This window comes from Balaenoptera physalus (assembly GCF_965194825.1).
Source record: "Balaenoptera physalus genome assembly, chromosome: 2".
Classification (NCBI taxonomy): Eukaryota; Metazoa; Chordata; class Mammalia; order Artiodactyla; family Balaenopteridae; genus Balaenoptera; species Balaenoptera physalus.
This window is the reverse complement of record NC_138883.1, coordinates 149,940,147-149,960,377: the sequence shown is the minus strand read 5'-3', so window position 1 is coordinate 149,960,377 and position 20,231 is coordinate 149,940,147. Positions and strand designations below refer to the sequence as shown.

General features: G+C 57.3%; 1 protein-coding gene across 6 annotated transcripts in view; it reads right to left on the bottom strand.

Annotated features, from left to right (window-relative positions):
* Nucleotides 1–200: 200 nt before the first annotated feature.
* The window catches only part of PCSK6 (proprotein convertase subtilisin/kexin type 6), a gene marked incomplete at its 5' end in the record, with an annotated part of 193,450 nt that continues 173,419 nt past the window's right edge, over nucleotides 201–20,231 (bottom strand). For 3 of the 6 annotated variants that reach the window (XM_082448594.1, XM_082448596.1, XM_082448597.1), the window contains 8 exons: nucleotides 1,911–3,088; nucleotides 3,215–3,308; nucleotides 4,685–4,797; nucleotides 8,873–9,002; nucleotides 13,105–13,208; nucleotides 15,946–16,033; nucleotides 17,827–18,023; nucleotides 18,964–19,066. In XM_082448594.1, coding sequence (XP_082304720.1) covers nucleotides 3,040–3,088; nucleotides 3,215–3,308; nucleotides 4,685–4,797; nucleotides 8,873–9,002; nucleotides 13,105–13,208; nucleotides 15,946–16,033; nucleotides 17,827–18,023; nucleotides 18,964–19,066 — 878 coding nt within the window. In that variant the 3' untranslated portion in view covers nucleotides 1,911–3,039. Of the gene's footprint in view, nucleotides 3,089–3,214; nucleotides 3,309–4,684; nucleotides 4,798–8,872; nucleotides 9,003–13,104; nucleotides 13,209–15,945; nucleotides 16,034–17,821; nucleotides 18,024–18,963; nucleotides 19,067–20,231 lie in introns of those variants that run through there. The other 3 variants (XM_082448595.1, XM_082448598.1, XM_082448599.1) reach the window with 3 other exon arrangements.

The following is a 20,231-nucleotide window of genomic DNA, read 5'->3' as shown; positions in this document are numbered from 1 at the left end:
GCTTGCAGGCTTAAGGCCCCTCCAGCCACATTATCAATGATTTAAGGGCAATGAATGGCAGTCCCCCAAGTTCAAGGGAACTGCACTACTGGCCACATTTAGACTATGTTGCCCCCCGCCCCCCGCCGTTTTGTACTTAAAGCTCCGTTCACCCCTCTCCTTCCCACTATAAGTGCATCTCCTGTAAAAAGTGCAATTCTCCCCAGCCCTTTGAAGAGGTACAAGGTATAAAACCAGCAGTGGCCTGGAAGGGATGGGGACATGCATCTGGAGACCACTGTGAGGTGCCAAAGACTTTGGGGACAAGGTCAGAAAAATGTCATCCCCTGGCAATGAAGACAGTTTAAAACAAATGCATCGTGGCCGCGTTTGGCCAGCTGCAGAAGTGACCACCCCTCCTGCCGGGAGCCGGCCTCCCTCCCGGGGCACACGATGGCGCACCCTCGCCAGTGTGCGGCCCCAGACAAGTCACTTCAGCTCTACGAGCCTCGGTCTGTGAAATGACGGGTTTAGAGGACGTGCCCCACGAGTCCATCACGCAAAACAAAATCCATAGACGTGTCCTGCCCCAACGGAGTCCAGATAATCTTAAGGTCGGACAATTTGCAAACAGGCATTTTATGTGGTCAGTCCCTTTTAACAAGGGGGTGATTGGTCCTTAGGCCTTTGTGAACACCTTCCCAACTCCGCGCTGCACTCGCCAGCCCCAGGGCAGGCTGGCCCAGCCACTGCCGGGCGGGTACGTGCTGCCCGCTGGGCTTCTTGTAGGTGGTGTCCTTTGGGAATAACAGGACTTGATTTCTGGTTCGGCTGCAAACATGTTAAACCATGAGTTCTCAGTGGACAAAAAGCTCTAGGGGCTAAAATGGTGCCCCGCACCAGAGGTGCTTAGCAAGCTGCTGGTTTTAATTCAGTCAGGCTCCTGGTGGAGGTTGAATTCTTACTGATATTCTGCCCAGTCCTGGCTACTGTCTCCCAAACACACTCACTCAGTCCTTCATTACGTCACGTTGACAACTCGGGCCAAGTCCTGCTCGTGGCGGCAGCTAGCTGGCTGGTCACATGGCCTCCCCCGCTTTCCGAGAGCTGCACGCTGCTCCCCACCTCCGGCCACGTGGTCACTGGAAGGGCTCCGGGGCCACGTGTCCCTGTGGCCAGAGCTGGTGGAACCGGGCAAACACGGATGCAAGGCAGACGAACCCGGGCCTGAAGCAGATTCAGAAATCTTGTTTAGAGGGTTGGATGGGCACCAATTTTTCTTGGGAGCTGTGAGTGGTCTTGTCATTGGTCCCATCAAGTGCACAGAGAGGAGGCACTGCTGCAATGAGAAGAGGGTCCAGGTGACACTTAATGCTGGTCCCAGGGCTCCCAAGCCCCGGCTGCACCTTTCCTGAAATTCCGAGACAACCCTGGAATCCCAAAACAACGGCCCTCCCCCACTTTTGTCTTTTCCCAAGTCAGTTCTAGTTGGTGCATTTCCTATATTTGCAGACAAAGGACTCCTAGTAAGTACAACTCCGACCTCACAGAGAGGCCAGGGTAAAAATCCCATGCAGCGCGGAGCCCACGGGTGCGGGGATTTCAGCCATGGTGCGGAAGACAAGCTGTAACCTAATGAAATCACACTCGCAGCTCTAGGTGAAGAGGCTTGCAGTCTGGGCTCCTCCGGGACAGAAAGGAGGCGTCCCTACCTCCTCCAGCCCCTCCACCCAACCAAGCTTTTGTGGCCTGAAGAGGGTCTGTTTGCCAAAGGACACCCTGGAGCTGGAACTTTGGGATTCTCCCACGACTGCTGCAGCATTATTCGCTAAAGCTCCAAGACCTTGAAATAAAAGCACACATAAAGCCATTTCACACACTGGCCAGTACCCACGTTTCAACGTTGTGCCTTGGAAAGAAACACAGGCTCCTTTGCCATGAAATGTTAACTCTTTTATTAATTTAGGGTTAACACTGTATTTGCTTTGTGGATTTCATTTTCGGAGTTGTGGATTCAACAAACAACAGCTGGGCTCCCCCCCAGCCGACAGGGGACTCGTCAAACGTGTTACAGTCACAGAGGGGAGCAGGACGAAATGGAGAACGAGCTCGAAAAAATTTAAGGCAAATGTTACTCCCATATTAAAGGGACTTGATCAAGCAGATCTGTGCATATCAATGAAAATATATGAAATATTTGTCAAAATAATTAACATCGGTAAAAATTAGAACACGTAGCTTATAAAATACCCACACAGGTTTGGCAAAAATAAATCCAACCGTGTCGTTAGGCTCATAGCACACACAGACACAGGGGCGCCCACCTTAAGAACGAGTCTCCTGAAAAGCAGGGCCAATGTATTTTCAAAGCAATTCCACAAAATGGGACACGACAGACAATTAACAATTCACAGGCTGGGTTTACATTTTGGTAGGAAGAATTGCTTGGTCGTTGGGGCACCTTTTGGCCAGCACCCGGGACGCCTCCTGGGGACCCTCTGTGTTAGGCAGAGGTGACCGTTCATCTGGGCCATGAGACTCCCAGAGACACAGACAGGATGCAGAGACCAGGGACCTTCAGCTCCCTCAGAGGAAAGGGCGGCAGAGGAAGGAGGGTCCCTCCAACCCATCCGTTTGGGATTTGACTTTCTAAGCCATGGCAGCAGTTTCAGAAGTCGCTGATTATGTAGAAATAGATGCTCCATCCCCAGCGGTCGCACGTTTTAAGCCTCGAAATCTGTTTTATTTACAGTCTGACCAAACCGTCCCCCAGACTGTGGCAGGCAGATGAGCAGGTATGCCCCTCAGCCCTCCATCACGCAGGGGCACAGCCCAGGGGTCTGCGGGCTGCCCAAAAGCACGGGGAGAAGAGCAACGCACCAAGCATCCCGCCTTTCTGCTTTGGTCTCGAAGATTCAGTAAACTTACGGTCCCAGAAGCTGCTCTGAAGCCGGAGCTGTGGATTCCTGGAATTCATTCCACTCCCGTTGTGAGTTAGCCAGAAGAACGGAGCCACCAAGCAGGGTGTGAGAGGGCATCGCTGACACCTCCTCGAAGCCCTCACCCACCTGGCCTGGGCGCCCAGAGATGCCGCGGAAGGACCTCGCTCCTGGGGAGATAAAGCTGTCAGGTGCAGGGCACCACTCCTGAAACGGACTCTGGCCGACAGCCTGGAGGAAGGTGGACGGACAGACAGGAGGGGCCCTGCCCTGTGCGGGCAGCCGGGCGCCCCTACCCGGCCAGGAGGCAGGTGCGGCAGCAGAACTGGATGAAGAGCTTGCGTTCGCAGAGCCGGTTGGACTTGACCATCTCGCAGAAGGTCTCATCGGCTGGGCCCCCGGGAAGGAGAAAGGAGGGACATGTCAGATTTGGGGGCCAGTTAGGATTGTTCCCATCACCCCACTCTGCTGGGGACATAGGGGGAGCAGGGGTGGCAGCCCTCCCAGTCACCCCCATGATGTGTGGCGGGCCTGGCGTGGCAGAGGCCAGAGCTGAGTCTGGGAGACAAAAGCGGACTCGGGGTGGCAGGGGAGTGGGCAGGGCCTGGGGACACCTGGGCTGTGCCAGGGAACCCTCAGGCTCCCTGTTCCTCTTCAGCTGTGCTGGGGGACTTGGGAGGAAGATGGGGTCAGGCCTGGCAGGGGCAGGATGGAGGCTACGCCATGATCCCGGGGACACCCCAAATCGGGGAGGAAAGGGGTCACCAAGAGGGAAAGGCTGAGGGGGAAGGGAAGAGCCACGGAGGCCGGCCCCTCCCCTCGGCAGCTGGCTTTTGAGGATGTTGCCATTCATGGGAACCGGGAGACACCCCGGGGACAGCCTCACTTTCTCAGGCTGGATACATAACCCGAGGAGGTGGCTTCCTAAAGCAGGAGCTTCCTGGCCTTTGAAGGGACATAATTCTGCAAGCCAAGAAAACCACCTTGTGGTCCACAGGGCGTGCCCAGGGTGCTCTCTGCGGGCTTCGCGCTCTGCCAGGCTGGGGCCGGTGCCAGCTCCGTGCCCACGGACAGCATGGCACTGGCGGTTCCCCTCTCCTGCACGCCAGCCAGCTCACAGCGCCCAGAGCCAGCCCCAGGCTGCTCCTCCCTAGGCTTGCTGAGCCATGGAGGCTCCTTCTCGCCACGGCACGTCTGCCCACGGCCCCTGCACTGGGTCTCCGGGCCAGAGTCCTCTGCCGAACTTTCTCTTGCCCGGAATCCCCAAATTGGTCTCCTCTGAGCTCCTGTTTTCACAGCCCATCCTTGCCTCTCCTCATCGGCTTAGAGCACCAGGGCTCTCCCACAGCACAGAGGCAGGTCCTTCCCATGGACACACGGGCCTTGACACATGTTCAGGGAGGCTGAGAGCCTTCAGGCCTCCTGACTTTGACTTCCAAGGTCTGGCCTCTCCTAACGCATGTCACCACACCCAGGCCACCTTGGGCTTATGGCAGGAGAGTGGGAACGGTACGAGAACAGAATCATTTGTAAGAGTTACTCAACGGACCGACCCACACTAGCTGGGCTGGTGGTGGAGATGCCTCTCTGGTCAATGTGAGAGGCCTAAAGGGAAGGGAGGAGGCCCAGGGGAGAGCCAAGTGGTCATCGAGAGGAGGGGCCACAGGGCTGTCCAAGGGACTGCGGTCCCTGCATCTTCTTTTCCTTTCTCTTCTGCCCGGGGCAGCCCCTGGGTGGCTCAGGGGCCGTCACCCACCCATGCTCACCGTTGCTGCACGTGTGGTTGGTGACGCACGAGGTTCCCAGCTGTGTGAAGCCTGTCTTACACCGGCTGCAGTTCCTGCTGGAGCCTTCACAGCTCAAGCAGCTCTCATCACACCTGCGGGGGAACACGGGTTCCCAGATGAGAAAGAGGCACATCCACTCCAGGCCCCTTCCCAGGGCCCTCCCACCCTCCTGCACTGCACCCCCTGGCTGTAACCGTGCCCCCCACAACGGCCCGAGACTCTGGCCAAGCATCTGCACGTCTCTCCTCTATTGCCCTGGGAGGGCGGAGACGGTCATGGCCAGTTGGCAGGAGGATGCCTGGAGCTGAGGATGGGCCCAGGTCTCTGAGCCTCCCCGTGGCTCACCTGGACGCCCTCCTGGGCACTGTGGCCACAGGTGGCTCCCTGAGGATGTCAGCATTGACTCTTGGGGCTCGGGGCCAGGCTTCCCCGAATGTGACAGACATGACCCTGGGGCTGGCCGGGGCTGAGCCTCCTTTGTGGTGACGTCGGCCTCCCCGCTGGGGACAGGGGATGGGGATGCCCTTTCGACCTGTCCCGAAGACAGGACCCAGGACTATTGCTAACAGAGTGCCATGACCTTGGGGGTGGGAGGGTCAGCGCACTCCACTGTCCCGTGCGTTTATCTGCGTCTGTCTGCGGCTGCGTCTGTGGCACTGGAGCTGAGCAGCTGCTCTGGAGACTGTACGGCCAGCAAAGCCTAAACGACTCACCATCGGGCCCTTCACAGAAGAGCCTGCCGACGCCCCTTCCTGCTCTGGGCCATGTAGGGACCTGGGCTGTACCTGCTGCCTTCTCTGCGTCCAGCTCCAGGGACTGGGTCTCCCCAGACCCACCTCCCAGCTCCCTGTCAGCTGCAGGCCCAGCAGACCCGGGAGCGGGGCTCGGACAGGGTGGGCGGGGCATCGGGTAGGCAGTGCTTGGGACAGATGCCACCTCCCAGGCAGCGACCAGACGCCAACAGCAAGGCTCACTGTAGGCCTCCTTCCTGAGCGGGCCTGTGCCGGCGTCAGATGCCACCATGGATTCTGCCTGCACAGGGCCTCCGAGACAGCAGGCCCTCAGCCTGGATGAGAGGTGGCTTTTGTTCTCCTGGGGTCGCTGAGGGCGCCTCCAAACTGGAGTTCGGGCCCATAGTTTATAAACGTGTAAACCCACAGGCAAACCGCATCCAGGAGCCCCTCCGACTTCCTCCTCCTGCAGCAAGAGCCTGCCCTCCCCCCTCACAGACCCTGGAGCGGGAGGACGGGGCCCGTCGTGCAGACTCTTACTGCGCACTTTGGGGAAGACCCCAGGGCCTGGCCCCTGTCCTGCTGCACTGCTCTGGCCGGGCCACAGGCCCCTCGTGCCACTGCACAGGAGACCACTCCCCCCAACTCCCGCTTCTCTTACAGATGATGTCCGCTGGTGACACGGGAGCTAGGGCCAAGCCAAGCCATGCAATTGGGGGTCAGCTGTCTCGAAGGCCATGGCTGAGGGTTGCTTTGCTATGAACAGTAAGAGGGCGGCTACAGCGGAGACCCGGCTGCACACAGCTCCCTTGCTTCTCCAAATTCAGCCTCACAGAGCCCCAGGATCTCCACGGCAGCCCCCGGGAGCTGTGTCGGTTTTCTTCGGCCATGTAACCAATGACCACAATGCAGCAGCTTAATCCACCACTGTTCAGCATCTCCCAGTTCCGCAAGCAGAAGCCTGGGCAGCCTCGGACGGGCTCTCTCTCGGGCTCACAAGGCCCCGGTCAGCTGTCGGCCAGCCTGGGCTCGGATCTGGAGGCCCCGGCTTGGGCAAGAATCCGGCATCAGGCTGCTCCCCCAACTGCCTCGGGGCCCCTGTTTCTCTGAGAGACCCTCTTGGCTCCTCCATCAAGGTTACCGTGCCTGGCAGATGGTCCTCTTGGGCAGGGGCCTTTCAAGACGCCTCTGGTTCTGCTCCTTCTGTGGTACCGCCCTCACCCCCAAACACCACAGCGACTGTCCTGCCAAACTCTGCAGGGCGGCGCCCACTGCAGTCCTCTCCCTGCCCTGCTGCCTGGGCCACTTCCCCGCCTCCCGTCTTTAGGCTGTTCCAGGTGACAGTCAGATGGCAGAAATCTCGTCACACTGGGCACAGGACAGAGCAGAAGGCCTGCCTGAGTCTTGCCCTGCTTAAACATACCCAGGAGGGGCCGGGGGAGGGAGGGTGGTAGGAGGGTGGGGGGCAGACACCCCACTGAGTTGCTCTGTCTTCAAAGAGGTCCTTGCTCCCTCTTCTAGGTCCTCTTCCTAAGTCTTGGGGTGTCCGGCGCCTCTTTTGAGATACTTATCATGGACTGTTCTCAGCCGTGGGCCTCAGCATAACGGGTCTTGACTCGGCATCCAGGCCGCCAACCTAGCAGGCCTGCGTCCCGGCCTGGCTTTTCCCCATGAGCCCTGGCTGGCTGCTCGCTCCCTCGAGGCTGCCCTGGCCGGCACTCAGCATTCTGGGGCCTTCGGGAAGCCAGGCTCTCTGAACGCTGCTGCTGCCTCGGTGGGGAGAGGCCCTGCGGAAGCAAGGCCATTTGTCCTTCCAGGGGAATCCACACTGAGGGGTCTTCAGAGCCCTGGGACTCGGGAGACGGGAATTCTCTGAAGCGCTGGCAATTCAGCACCTCGGCGTCCCGTGCAGGGTGCTTCCTGGGGTTCTATCCCTGAGACCGGCTGGGTCAGCCCCAGCACTGGACGCTCCTCCAGGACTCAAAGCTTCGCCATGCGTGGAGGTGAGCACCCAGGGAGCTCCTGCCCTCCTCAGCCGAGGAGCGGCTCACGGGGGCTGCCTGCCCCCTGCCTCCTGGCGCTGGGGGCCCCGTAGCTTCTGGGTGCCCTGCGGGGGCTGTTTGCCGTACTCGTGGGAATTCCCAGCATCCTCTGAGAGCCAGGGTGTCTGACCAACGAAACCAATTATCACTGTGTAATTCCACTTTGTCCCTGGCTGCCATACTTAGGGTAATCACCCTGGAACCAGCTGGCCGGTTAAAATGAAACTTTACTTCAGACACCGGTGCCGAGGGTCCTTCACGGGACTCAGCAAGGCTGGGTGAAGGTGGCTGGGTAGTGGGGCTGAAACCCTAACCCTCTTTGAGTGGGTCCCACAAGCGCAAGGACCAGGTGGTCTCTCATTTGCTCACGTAGGTTGTTGGTTTTTGTTTGTTTGTTTTAAAGAATAGGTTACAATCCAGAAGAGTTCTCAAACACAGCCTGAGGGGATCTCAAAGACCTCCCCCCCCCCCACTGTGGGTCCCCAGCTGTGAGCTGCCAGACGGGCATGGTCTCCCTGCACTGCTCTGAAGTGGGCGCCTGAGGCTCCCTCTTTGAGTCTACGTCAGAGGGACGGTCCCTTCCCCACTCCCACCACCACGATCTTCAAGGTCACCTGCAGACTCCTCATCGTCACTCTCACCCTAGACGAGACAGACTGCCCTGCCCTGTTCTTGGGCTCCAGGTGATGAGGCCTGACATGAGGCAATGTTCAGCAGGACAAGAGGGCACCGAGCAGATGGCTTCTGCGTTCACTGCCCACATCCCGTGACAAGAGAGAACACTGCTCAGAGCCCCCAGAAAAGGACCGTGCGCCTTGCAGACACACGGGAGGGAGCGGAAAAGGAGAACGAGCAGGGTTATAACATCTCTGCATTGGCTGGAAGCGGCTTTAGAATGAGGAAGTTGTCGGGATCTTGTATCTTCTCTAAATTATCCAATTTAAATTTTAAACAAATCCTACACGTGGTTTCCTTAATGACGTGCTGTGAACGCACTGTGGTCCATGGTGCAGGTGGGGCTCGCTGGAGTCTGCCCCGGGGTGGCGGCTCTGCCAGTCAGGCCCCCGTCCTCCGCGTCCTGCCCTCCCAGCCACGCGGCGCCTGGTACACAGTAGGTCTCCACAGGTACTCAGGACGTGAACAAAGGCATGAGGGCCGCCGCCTGACTGTGACCTTGGCCATCACCACCTGCAGGGCCCCCTCCTCTGTAAATGGGTTCCTGTCTGCCCACTGCACCCACTGCTGTCGTGGAACATGGCCCACCCTGCCCCCAGCCCCTGGGACAGGGGCCACCAGACACAGCCCTCCTGCCACTCCTCCACGGGCACCGCTGACTGCCCTTCGCCGGCCATCTCGGGCTAAGTCAGGAGGACTTGCCTGGAAGGCGCACATACCTTCGGCACACTTTGTGGGGCAAGCCCGGCATCTCCTCTGGGTAGAAGCCCTCGCCACAGGCTGGCACACATTTCCAGTCTTGGAAGTGGAAGTTTGGGGCACAGTGAATACACTCTTCTCTGCTGGGCCCTGAGGGGTGTGGGAAAAGCAGCAGAGGTCAGGGACTGCCCACCTGCCCATCACGTGTCCCAGACCTGCTGCAGCACCTGTGAGATCCAGGTCCTATTCAGACGCCCCAAGGCCACCACACAGCTAGATTCACCCAGGTGCCACTGTGCGTCTGCACTGGGCCCTCCTCGCCACTCCTGGGAGGTGGGCCTCATGCCCACATCTCACGGATGGGGACATGGAGGCTGCACCAAGCTCAGCACACCTCCCGCTGCCCGGGCTGCGTTCATCGGCCCTGATGCCAGGTGCCTCCTTTCCCAACAGGCCTGGGCCCGATTTCGGCTAGGGCAGCCACAGGTAGCTCTGAGTGCTCAAAATGTGGCCTGGCCAAACATACTTACACACTGGATTTCAGAGACAAAGTTAAAAAAAAATGTGAAATAGCTCGTTGATTTTTAAAATATTGATTACATGTAGAAATGATAGTATTTAGATACATGGGGTTAAATAAGATGTTATAATTATTTTCACCTGTTTCTTGAGGGAACTTAAAGCTGCATCAGTAGCTCACATCGTATTTCTAGTAGACAGAACTTGGTGTAAGAATATGTGGGAAAAGGGAAAGAAGAGGTTTGGGGGCCTGGGGTTGACAGGTATTTGGTGTGAAGGATCAGGACTCTTTCAACAGAGAAAAAACAACTAAGGGCTTATGGGGTGAGGCGTGGGAACCAGAAAAGGCAAAAACTCTGAATGAAGGATCAAGAGTCGTGAAGGAATATCTGCAGCTCAGTCAAGAGGACTCATCAGCCTGGGCAGGCAGTGGCCCAGAGTGAAGAAACTGTGCTGTCCATCTGTCTGTCTGCCCATCTGTTCATTCATTCAGGCCAACAACAAGTCAGTGCTGGGTGTGCACTCCGTGTCAGAGTCCCCAAGGAGCATCAGAGAGGCAGCGAGGTGGCCACTGGCTGACGGCTTAAAGGACTGAACTCGGGGAGAAACCATCTCAGATGCTCACGGAGACCACAGCCCCTCCCTTAGACCTCCCCCCACTGTGGTCTTGTCTCGGCTTGAGGCCTGACAAGCTGAGGCAGAGGTGTCCGGCCATCTTCCTGGAGTGACTTCTGGACCTACTGGGGGCCTCTGGGCTGCGTCATGTAGACAGGGGTCTGCAGGGCGGCTCTGCCAGCCCCGAGACTTGGTGCTCTGGCAGCTGGTTTCTCCTTTCAGAACCATAACTTCCAGCTTGGAAGGGGATTCTGAGCTCACCCATGACTGAGCGTGAGGCAGAAGCGGGAGCCCTTGGGGTTCCAGGGCCTTCATGAGGAGTAGCTGCCCACCCGCCTGGGGTCTCCACGGGGGTCCTCCCTCTGTTGCTGCAACGCAGTGGGAGAGCCGCCCCACAAATGCGTCCGGTTTATGTCCTTCTGGATGGACGGCTGCTCTTGTGCCCCAACCCCCATCACTTATCTGCAGGGAGCATCTGGCATTGGGCCCCCCCCGCAAACCCCATCACCCATGTCCTACTGCCTGGGCTGCCAGGGCCCCAGTGCCTAAGGAGCTTCTGCAATGGGAAAGAACACTCATTCCTGTTTGTTCCTAGTTTAATGCTCAATTTGCTAAACTTAAAAGCGGATGAAACTCGTTCAGCTGGGGTTAGAAGAAGAGAAAGCCCTGGGATGGGCGGAGGCAACGGTCCCATGACAACGTGAAGGTGCTCAGTGCTGCTGAGGCGTGCACTTCAAAATGGTAGGTTTTATGTTCCGGATCTTTTAGCACGATGACAAAAGCTGAGTCAACACAAATCTCCTAGAGCAACTATTTTCACTACTACTAAAAATTGTGAACTTTGTAACTCAAAGTCTCTCAGGGATTCCATTTAGTCACAAGGCTTTGCAGGCGTCAGACACTTGAAAAGCGGACACAGATCATAAAAATCGTAGCAAAACGGGTGATGCTTAGGCAGGATCCACTGCATCATTTGTGGGGCCCAGGACAAAGTGAAAACGCAGGGCCCTTATTCAAAAGGCAGGAAAAACATGCTATGAAGGGTGCTAAGATACAAAACGCGTTCCTTTCTTCTGCCATCTCTCTCTTGACCTGTCATGGTGGTTTTTATCTGCTATTTCATGTCGTGCTCCCCTGGGTGAGGACCGGCCCTCATGCCCCTCAACTCCACACACATGTGCCCCACTGGCTGCTAGCCACTGACCCACGCGCCACGCCCTGCCTACCGGGTCCCCTGCACCCACCCAAGGCAGATGGGTTCCCCAAGGGATCACATCCTCTGTGCCAGAGGCTCTGGGTACCTGGACCAGGATGGGAAGAGGCTTATTCCTATTGAGTCAACACTGAGTGTCCCAAGGTACTGCTGGCCTGAGGTGGGGACAGATGCCACCGTGCTCCATGCTGTACTCGTGCCTAACCACGACGCTCCCCACACTGCACCCAGGCCCCTCACAGGCGGGGAGCAGCAGTGGTCATGGAGTGGGAGCTGGGAGGGGAGGACCAGGTGGCCTAGGCCTCCAGGGGCTCCCGACAGGGACCGTGACAGGCAGTGAGAAGCCTTCAGCGCCAGAAGTGGGTGGAGTCCCTGTCCCAGCAGCGGCCGGGATGGATGCACACGTCCCAGAGCATAGAGGGAACCCGGGCAGGCGGGTGTGGGGAGCAGGGGAGACCCCTGGACAGCCTGACCCCTCAAGTGACAAAGAGGTCGCTGGACTGGGTGAGAGAACCCACAGCGACTATAAAGCTGTTTGCCAGCAGACAGTGTGGGGATGCAGAGAAATGAAACCACATTGGATAACTGAAATCAAAAGCATTATAAAGCCACACGCCTGAATTTTATGGATTCAAGTGACTATGAAATTTAAATAAGTGACATCGGCGATGCTCTTAATCAACCTGGGCTAAACAATGAGTCAAAGAAACAGAATGAAAATGACAGGCAACAAGGCAAACGCTAGGAAAGGCTGCTGGGCCCCTGCCTTTTGGGGGGTTGTCCCAGGAGGGGGCCCCAGCAAGGCACATTTTCCAAAGGCCTTGAGAGTGCTGGTCTTGGCCATGGCATGTCCACTTCTGGTCAAGGGTCAAGGGCCCCTTGACATGGGCTCATGTGGCCACACTGGGACGGCTGCCCCGTCCTGCCATGCATCCTGGGACCCATGTTATGGCATCAGTGACCTAGCAGAGACCTAATTCTTACATTGTCATTGCAGCAAAAACTCAACCTGATGTGGGTTTCTTAGAACAAGGACCAAAGCGCTGGGTCAGGAAGGTGGGTCAAGAGGAGAAGATTCAATCAGAAATATATATGAGCCCACAAGCTCAGAATGTGCTACAGTATCCTGGTGCCAACAACTCTGCAGCACGAAACCCAACAAGACAATCATTCTCTGCGATTCTGCATAAAAACTGTGCCTGGAAGGCAGCTGTGCTATCATCTCTGTGGGAAATTACAATACACATAATATTGTTTACAGAGATCTTTTCCTCTTTTGAGTAAAATGTTCAAAATAGGGAAGATAGGTACAAGGAACTAAGGCTATGTTTTAAAAAGCCTTCTTCCTTCACCACGGGAACTTGCCCAGCCTCTCCCCGATGCATCATGAACCCCCGGCACTGCTACCCTGAGGCAAGGGCTGGGTTCCACGCAAGAGCTCACGAGCAGTTAGTATCCCTGCCCGGCCTGAAAGCATCCCCTACCTGGCTGGGCTCCTGACACCGGGAAGCCCAGGCTGCTCCAAGTGGGCCCTTGTGGTTTTTCTTTCTTTTTTTTTTTTTTCAATTATAAAAATTGTGGTAAAATCTACATAACATACAATTGACCATACTAACCATTTAAGCATACAGTTCAGTGGCATTAAGTACATTCATATTGTTATGCAAGCATCACCACCATCCACCCATCCCCAGAACTTTTTTATCTTCCCAAGCTGAACCTCTGTACCCATTAATCACTATCCCCCTTTCCCCTCTCCCAGCCCCTGGTAGGGCCTCTGGGTTTTAATGCTGCAACACCCACGGAAGCCTGTAAGTCCTAGGGCTTTCTGGGTTTCCAGGTAGTCAGCCCACCGGCCTGGGGAACTCGGGCTCCAAGTGTGGCCCCCACAGGCCGTGAACTCACCCACGCAGGTCTGGCAGGTGGGATGGCATTCCCCGCACCTGATCAGCTCAGAGTCAAAGTAGGTGCCTGGCTCACAGTCTGGAATGCAGCTGCCCCGTGCAAGGCTGTTGAAAAGAAAAAAAAGGCACTCTTTTATATCCTTTCCAAAGCTCTAATTCAATTATGATTTGCCCTCAAATGCCTTTCATGAGAGGAACTGAAAGTTGCTAAAGCACAGCTCTTGGCGTCACTTAAGGTTCTGAACTAATGAAAGCGGCAAAGCTGTCCGGCAGCATCTCGAGTCTGGCTGGAAGGGACACCCAGGCCTGGAAGCAGAGTCTCCGCCTTCTGGTGGCCGGTGGTCCCGAAGCTCCTTCCCAAAGCCCCGTGGCCTCGGCCCCTGTGCGGGAGGCCATGCCCTCCATGCCTTCTGTGCTCTCCTGCTCTGTGACACCTTCTCTTCACTGACACCAATCACACTAGAACCCAGGGCCCACAAGGAGAACTCGAGCACGGGTGGGTCACCCCACTGGCTCGGTCTCACTGGGTGCAGCCCTGGGTGAAGCCTTGGCATCTGTGATGCGTGAGGGGGGTTGGTGGCAAGACTGACCCTGAGTCCCAGTGGGCTCCTGCCTCGCCCTTGCTGGAAACGTTCTGTGCTTCACAATGAACCTGAGATAAAATCCGCTCCTGGGACCTAGCAGCCCTGCCTGCTGTGGCTCCAGCCTTCCTCCCTCACCTCGCTCGGCCAGGCAGCGAGCGCATGGCTTCTGGAGCAGACCCTCTGCCCCTTCCCAGCTGTGCAGCCCCGGCCCCGGGCAGGCCAGCCAATCTTCCTGCCCCTCCGTCCCCTCAGCTGTCCGTCAAGGCTCCTGCGTGGTCAGGTTGCTTTGAGGACAGAACCCTGGCAGGTGTCGGGCACCCAGCAGTGTGAGTGGGTGTTGGCGGCCATGGCCGCTTCAGTTCCCAAGCTCACTGCTGCACATGCTGTAGATGGATCTGCTGCCTGACACATCAAACACGTGCCCCAGGGTCTGTGAGATCCAGAGGCTCCTGCGCTTGGTGGGGGGACGTCGGTGGGGCTGAAAGCATCTCTGTATCAAGGCAGAGGCCGACCCCAGGGCTCCCTCTCGTCCCGGCCCCCAGGCCACTGCACCAGCTGTTCAGTCAAGTCTTTACTAACGGATGTTCCCAGCCTAAAGAGATGGACGCACGGCTTGGCCGCCCTCACTGCTTCAGTGTGACCGATGATTTGAAGCCACAGCTAAAGAGGATATTGGGCAATAAAAGGAAGCTTTCTGTGGATTACGGCTGATGATGTTTCAGTGTCCGCAGTCCTCTCTGACTGCTCGTCACGGCTGCACCGCTGCCTCCACCTGGGGGGCTGCTGCCTGAGAGGCATTTTCTCCCCAGGACACAGCTCCTGGCCTGAGCATCTGACCTCCTCTCCCCGACCTGACCCACAGGAGCAGGGATGAGCCCCCCCACCCCCAGCACATCCCCACTGGGAAACAGGCTCCAGGGAGCTGGAAACACAGTGCCTCCCCCGACACCCTGAGTCTCCGGCCTGGGTGGGGGGCCCTGCAGGAGGGTCCCACAGCCGAGCTCCCAGGCCCCAGTGGCGGCCGGCTGAACCTCTCTGCCTTTCCCTTCTGGGGCTCCCCTTCCTCCACATGTCGCCCCTCCACTCCTCATCCTGCCTCGTGCAGCTCCCCGGTTCAGAGAACGGGCATGACGTGTGACTCTGGGGTCCTGTTCCCCTTCCCTCCCCCGACTCCCAGGAGCGTGGGGCAGTGGACCCTCTTCTCTCCGATCCCCTGATCTGGAGGGGGTGGGGCGGGCTTGGGGAACCTTAGTCATGCTGCTCCAGGAAACTGTTCCTCTCCCCGTTAGTAAAATGTGAAGAAGAATGCCATATATGTCACATACGTCATAGGTTGCTGTGAAGATTAAATGAGGCAGTATTGGTGAAAGCAGCTGGAGTAAAATGCTTGTTTTCTTCCTTCACTCCTTACTGCAAAAGAATTCAACCCTGTGGGGTTGAATTTGAGGGGACGGGAGGGGAGGCTGCAGGACCGGCAGCATCCTGGTGCCCTGGGGGCCAGGTAGAAAATGCAGAGTCACAGAGCCGCTGGGTCGGCACCTGCATTTTAACAAGAGCCCGGTGATGCCCCCTGGCCCCACCCCTGCTCACTGCCCTCGCTGACCCGTCCCTTTCTTCCTTAAAGTGCAAACCCTGGTTCAAGACTGGATCGCGGGAGGGTCCACAGCACAATTTCGAACAGAATGATTTCTAAGCTTCTAGATGGTAACTTCAGGGAACAAGTAATACTTATACTTGGTGGCAGTAAACAGGCTACACCAACATCCCAAAATATTTCAGTAAAAAATCATTAGCTCGGTAAGATGCTTTTAAAGGAGACGTGGGCTGAGCTTGGTGGAGCCGGGCAAACCAGGAATCTACAGAGTATCTCCAGGGAGCAAGCCCCCTCCGCCCTTCCCTCAGTCATCCAGACTGGGAAGGAAACTGGAGTGAGTGGGGCTCGGTGCCTAAGAAAGGGAGCTCCGTGCTTCTTTAGAACTCCCCACCCTTCCAGCCGCCAGCCCTACTTTCTATGAGAGGATCCACTCTCGCTCTTACCAGTTCTCCAAATGTTGTTCCCCATCCTCTGACTTTCTATCATAAACAGCAATCTCTAAGTGGAAATCTGATTTTGACTCGGAATCTGTATCCTGAAAGGCTTTGGGCCTCTGAAATTTTAGCTTTTAGGAAAAGGTGGCACACACTTGGTACATCAATGACAGACACTTATACCAGCATATACCCACGGCTGCGCCTCAGGTCTGAAGGGAGGGTCTTACCTGAATCCTTCTTTACAGACAGTACATTTCTCTGGTTCATCCATGCACTTTTTACAGCTTGGGTGGCATTTAAGGCAGTTTTTCTGATCTGGAGAAAAATAAGAGGAGGAAAAGAGAAGAGGTGGGAAGAGTGGATGTGGATCAAACCCGGGCAAACGAGACTCGGGTGTTTCAAAGTGAGGTTGATGGAACAGCCATCACCGGCGTTATCTCCAGACGGGTGACACGGTGACCGACTGCCAGAGGCATGTGGAGACCGTGTGCCCAGGTGTCAGATCACAGGCCTCGCACCTCTTTTCTGGAGTGAAGTCCTCACACGACCTTGAGGCTTGGAGGTGGGCCCTTTCCAAAGGAGACGTGCTTTAGTCCTGCATCTTCCCCCGGGACTGGAGCCAGCGGAGCAGAGTTTACCGAGGTGCCAGTCTTCCTAAGTGTGACCGGTGGGGCCTGAGGGTGCCCCTGAAGGACCCCACCCACCCAGGGCCCTCACAAGGGTCTTTGCTGACACGTTGGCGGTCACCTGCACAGACATGAATCTCCGACACCCACCACACCTTGAGGGAAGCCCTGGGTCTCGGTGATTACCCAGGTCACTCATCCTGGCACCCGGTCAGCACCACCCTGTGCTCGGGGCCTCCTCCTTGGGGCCCCACAGGTGGCATCACACACACGCTGCAGGGGCTCAGCGAGGGCATCTGGGGGTGACCAAGCTGGCTGGTTCTTGCCCAGGGGTGGGGTGGGGGGTAGGGATGGAGGAGCCTCTGCCCCGAAAACAGGTCTGGTTGCAGCCCAGGGCAGGTGTTTGCAAAGCCTGTGAAACGTGTCTTGCATGACTCTTTGCGTCCCCTCTAAAGAGTGTGGTTATTCCATGGCTTTATATGTCCTTAAGGATTCCCTGGCTCCTTCCCCATAGGAATGAGAGCAACGCTGTGACGGGACCCCTCCTGCAGGATGCGGGCCAGAGGCGAGCTCTGGGAAGCGCTGCCCCCTCCCTGCACAACGGCCAACACATCATCTGAAAACTATCCTCCATCAATTTAACCCAAGCCCTCTCTTTGGCCTCTTCCAGGCCGAGGTGAGTGTTCAAACCTTGGCATGAGGTCCCGGCCCCAGAGCCCATCCACCCCACTTCCCAGGACAGGCAGGATGGCAGGACCCCTGTGCTGCTCTGAGTTCACTGGGTCATTGCTAGCTGTGGGCCCTCTGGCCTCGCTCGGCTTCCCCATCTGCAAGGTGAGGAAAGCATCGCCCCCCTCCTGGGAGTGTGGTCACTATGTAAAGTGCACAGCCAAGACCAACCTGTCCTCCTGAGCCCAGTTATGCCCGGCAGCAGGCTCCTCTTCATTCATGGAGAGCCACAAACCTCCCTGGCCTTAAACCCCGGTTTCAGCTTAGCAGCTCTTGCTGGGAGGGGCTTTCACCCAGTTCCAACCACCAAGGCCACAAGCTGGTGCTGGGTCCCGCACCCCGCCCAGCACCCACATCCACTGCTCCAGGAAAGACTGCAGGGCATACCCGGAAGCCTTTCTATTTGGGTGTCTGAAATCGGTCTGAGCCTGAGAGCCGCTGGCTCAAGCTACCTCCCTGTCCATCCTGAATAATGGACATCGACCTACAGAAGTGTGACAACCCCAGACTACAGGGGCTCCATTTCTGAGTCACTTTGAACCATCCTGGCCAGGTTTGGGTGTGAACTGCTATGCACTAACAGGGTCCGAGGGCTTTGATTTCATCCTCTCTCCCTCCCTCCCGTTAAGGATCCTTTCTCAGGAGGACGGAGTACACAGGAAGCAAAGGGCGGGGAAAATTCTCCCAGGAGAGGGGACCCCAGCCCAGAGCGGGGCTGACTCCTCATTTCTAGGCCCGGGGACACACACTTACTTTCATCAGCATAATATCCGGCGGGACAGAAGGTCACACAGGTGTTCACCTCCTGATGGTGGTAGAACCCGCGGCGGCAAGACAGGCACTGGGTGGGGCCCCGGCCCGAGCAGGTCTCGCATCCCTTGTGGCAGCGGCGGCAGCGGCGGGCTGCCATGTCCCCAAAGTAGCCCAAGGGGCACACGTTCACGCACTTCCTGTGGGAGCAGATCAGGAGAGGACTTTCCTACTGGCCCCAGCCCCACGCCTACCTGGCAGCACGGGGGTCAGGCCGAGGCAGGGCAGCTGGCCAGGAGGGAAACCTTAGCTGCCTCCCCGTCAGCAGACTCTGAGGAAACAAAGGCCCCAGGGCGGAGGTAAACCACTAATGCCCCTGAGAAGTTCCTGATGCAGGAGAGGGTTGAGGGCTTGCATGGGAACCTGGGACTCCTGCCCTTCCAAAGTTTCCCTGAGCGGGGCGGGGGCACTCGCAGGTTGTGCTTGGCTTCCTTGGGCAACACCATGACGGTATCTGACTTTTGGAACGTTCAGCTCCGGCAAAACCCCACTGACAGTGCCCATGGGCAGTGAGCGGTCTCCAGGCTGTGTCCAGCCAGCAGAACAAACGTCTTCGCCCAGCGCAGGGAGGGTGCGGCTGTGTCTGGGCCCCGAGGACACCGTGAGAGTCCCAGCCGCACCCCTGCCAGAGCCCTGGTGGGTATGTGCTCCCCAGGAGGGCTGCACCCCTGCCCGGGCGCTCAGGGATGGGGGCTCCTCATTCACGGCTGATTGTGCTGACTTTTAGAACAGTACTGGCCCTTAAGATGACATCTGTCTGCAGTTCCCAAGTGGCTGTCATGCTCAATACGACCCATTTTTGTTTAGCAAAATGGAAAGAAAAAAGTTTATAAGCACAGACAAAACAATGCCACGGCCTCTGAGTTCTCTGTCATGGTCACGAGTTATTTATGAGATGAGAATTAAAGGTTACAAAAACATAAAATTCCCAAGCAGTGACCCTCAGGATGATCTCCTTTCCGGGGTGTTTGGTTAATTCCTAAGTATGGTGCCAGGCTGCGGGGGTGGAGAACACAGCTTGGCCACCTTGGCGGGACGCTGGGCGTCTCCAGGACACGCAGGGGCAGCCCAGCCCTTTACCTGCTGGTCTTGACGCTCCCCAGGCTGAAGTGGACACAGTTCAAGCACTGGTCTGCATTAGGGCCATCACAGCCTTTGTCACCACACTCCGGATGGCACACACCTTAAAGAAACAAGCATTTCCTTTCACCCATAGAGATGCTTTCTCAATCACGTCCAGTCTCCTAGGACCCCATGTCTGGGTCTCACAGGCCCCTGCTGGGCCAGAGCACCCACCCCTGTGGGACCCGCCTCAGCTGGGAGCCAAGCCTGGCTCTGGGCTCCAGTGTCAGAGGGTCTGATGACTCGAGACAGGGACGGCCCGAGGACAAGCAGGACAGCTGGTGGTGGGTGAGGACCCGGGTGGGTGAAGACGGGCATTGTGAGGTTCTAGAGGAGCAGCCATGGCGGGGCGGGAGGGGCAGGGGACAGCCTCATGCAGTGTCCTCCCCTGCAGCAGAGTTACGATGCTGGACCACCCACCAACTCTGATTTCCATCGTGAAGGACAGAGCAACGCGATACGGGGCGTTGAGGGTTTGAAGGCGCTAAGGAAACTGCGGCCAAGCAGTGAAGATCCGACAGAAATTAAGCGGGAGAGGCTGGAATAGAATGCGCCATGTCCCTCACACGCGGTGAAGGAGGCAGGTGGGTTTCCATGTCCCTGGTGGGTCTGGGGTGGGCGGGAGCTGAGCCCTTTTCAGCTCCCCTCTCTCTCACCCTCAGAGGGGGGCATCCTGTCTTCCCTCGATCCCCAAATTCTAACTCTGGGAGCCTGTGTGGTGTTGTCAAAGCGACGGAGAAAAATGCAGGAGCTGGGGGACCCCATCGGGCCTCCTGTCCTAGGTCTCCCCTCCACCTGCGCCACGGGGAAGAGCCCAGTTTGACTGGCTCTTGCCCTCAGGCCGGGCGGCCCCTCCACAGGTGTCCTCCTCACCTGGGGGCCAGGGCCGGTGCTGTGCCGGGACCCCCACCTCCCTTGCCCCCCGACGCTCTTCCTCCTCTGGGAGATGGTTCTGGAAAGCCTCCCCGTGTGGGGAGGGAAGGGCCCGGCGGGGCGTTATGAAAGTTTTTGAGTCCTTGGAAGAAAAAACAATCTTCTACAAGGTTTTAGTTGTTGGAGGGGGTGGGGAGTGAGTTCAGAAGCAAAGAAGAGGTGTCTTGCCAGCCACCAGAGTTTCCTGGGGATGTGAGGGAAAGACAAAAGTCCCCATTCTCTGCCACCCACAATGGGTCTTTGCTGAGGGGCACAAAGCCCTCTTCATTCCTCTTTAAAGGGCCTCCAGACCT